The 2,089-nt window shown below is 66.2% G+C and overlaps 2 protein-coding genes across 2 annotated transcripts in view; both read right to left on the bottom strand.

The window, feature by feature from the left end:
- Positions 1 to 1,369: 1,369 nt before the first annotated feature.
- LSM10 (LSM10, U7 small nuclear RNA associated) lies at positions 1,370 to 2,075 on the bottom strand. The gene has a single exon (XM_027911048.1). The coding sequence runs from the start codon at positions 2,036 to 2,038 to the stop codon at positions 1,436 to 1,438; it is 603 nt and encodes a 200-aa protein (XP_027766849.1). The 5' UTR covers positions 2,039 to 2,075; the 3' UTR covers positions 1,370 to 1,435.
- Positions 2,065 to 2,089, bottom strand: part of LOC114073258 (protein OSCP1-like) — a gene marked incomplete at its 5' end in the record, with an annotated part of 4,809 nt that continues 4,784 nt past the window's right edge. Inside the window, one exon of the mRNA XM_027911047.1 lies at positions 2,065 to 2,085. Within this exon, the coding sequence (XP_027766848.1) occupies positions 2,065 to 2,085 (21 nt within the window). The remainder of the gene's footprint in view (positions 2,086 to 2,089) is intronic.

Here is a 2,089-nt window from a genome sequence, read left to right as displayed (position 1 = left end):
ATCCCAACTCTCCCAGCCTTTCCTCCAGCAGAGCTGCTCCAGCCCCCTGATCACCACGGTGCCTCCTCTGCACTTCTCCAGCAGCTCCCTGTCCTTGCTGTGCCGAATCACAGCTCGGTGCCTGCTCCACGGACACAACTCTGTGACATCCCGAGGATCAACCCCAGCTGAACTCTGCTTTTGAGGGACACGGTGCCATGACTGAACCCTCAGCACGGACACCACAGAGACACAGCCAAAGGATGCAGCGTGACCCCAGCACAGCTGCACTCAGCAGGGTGTGTGAAACCCACACCTCGAGCTCTCAAAGGCTCCACAAAGCACTGAACCCCCAACCCCAGTGCAGGACATCCCCCCACAGCCAGGCCAGGGCACCCCACGGCTCCCCCACCAGGGAGAGCCCGAACAGGCGAGAGCAGGGACCAGCAGGGACCAGCAGCGGGCTCTGCGTGCGGGAGACCCCTCAGCCCCCGGGGAGCTCAGCGGGGAGCAGCTTCAGCCCCCTAGAGCAGGTTCCTGTTCCCGTCGTTCACCCACCCATGGCCCCATTCCTGTTGTTCCCGTTCCCACTCCCATTCCTGTTCCCGTTGTCCCCGTTCCCCTCTCTTACCCATGGCCCCATTCCCGTTGTCCCCGTTCCCCTCACTCACCCACAGCCCCGTTCCCATTCCCGTTGTTCCCGTTCCCGTTCCCGTTCCCATTCCCACTCACCCATGGCCCCGGGCCCGGCCCGGCCCGGCCTCGCTCCGCTCCGGGGCCCGCCTGGCACCGGAAGTGACGCCACCCCCAGCCCAGCCCGTGCCCTGCCGGCCGCCGCCAGGCCGGGGCAGTCACGGCGCTGATTGGCCGGCGGAGGAAACCCGGGCTGTGATTGGACAGAGCGCGGGGGCCGGGCCGGGACTTTGCGAAGGGCTCTGATTGGTTGAGGTTCACACAGAAGGAAGGCAGCAGCGAAGACTGATTGGCTGCGGCGCGAGGAGCCCGCCGCTGATTGGCGCGAGGGCCCAGCTGGCACGCGGGAGATTCGAACGCACTTATTGGTGGAAGGGCGGGGCCTGGCGCGCCGGCCACGCCCACAGAAGACCCCGGACCGGCACCCCCGGAATGCCGAACCCCCATGCTGGGGCACCCCGGGCTGGAACCCCCTGAATGCGGACCCCCCATGCTGGGGCACCCCGGGCAAGGAAGGGCAGAGCTGGGGGTGGGTGGAAGCGGGATGGCAGCTCTGGCCAAAGGGTCCAGTGGACATCAGACGAGGGACATGAGCACAGAGAGGCCATGGAGCCTTTGAAACAGGGTTATTTGGGCTCAGTCATTACAAAAACTGTCCCTGCTCCTCCGCAGGCACCAGCCCTGGGAGCAGCAGAGCCCTGAGTCCCTGGGGGGATGTCCCTGCGCGGGATGTCTGGCGTGGCAGTCCATGGAAGGGGCAGGTTCACTGTGAGTCCATCCTCGCGCGTCCCCCTCTCTTGTCCTTGGCCCGAGGGAACTCTCTGCGGCCCATGTTGCGGCTCCCGAAGAAGCGCACCCTGTTGATGGCCTGGAGCTGCTCCTCGATGGTGGCCCTGATGTCCACGTCGTCGGGGATGTGCACGTAGCGCACGTTCCTGCCGGCGACAAAGAGCTGGTCCAGGCGGGTCACGGCGCCGTGCCGGTCCGTCAGCGTCACCTCGGCCAGGCGCACGTTCATGAAGGCGTCCACGTTGGTGACCAGCCCCGCGGCCGCGCTCTCGTCACGCAGCTCCACCGTGGTGACACGGCCCCGCAGCCCCTGCAGCAGGATCACCAGGCTGTTCTCGGCGATCGTGCGCTCCATCAGCGAGTTGCTTATCTCCATGGCGGCTGGGGGGACGGGGCTGAGGGAAGGGAACAGGGCACACTGCGCCTCCACAGCCACCCAGCACACCCCACGCCTGCACAGGTCCCACCCGTGACACATACACCTGTGTGCACGTGCCACCCCTTTCCCGCTCACCTGCATTCTCACACCCCTCGCACTCAAACTCTCGCGTGCACACACACCACCTCTCACGTTCATCAGCACATGGACCACACCCTGCCCTCTCACCTGCACTCACCCCCCTCCTCG

Source organism: Empidonax traillii, unplaced genomic scaffold, assembly GCF_003031625.1.
Source record: "Empidonax traillii isolate 1590-97213 ecotype Southwest subspecies unplaced genomic scaffold, ASM303162v1 scaffold5836:size7021, whole genome shotgun sequence".
NCBI classification, from domain to species: Eukaryota; Metazoa; Chordata; class Aves; order Passeriformes; family Tyrannidae; genus Empidonax; species Empidonax traillii.
This window is presented reverse-complemented; position numbering and strand designations above follow the sequence as displayed.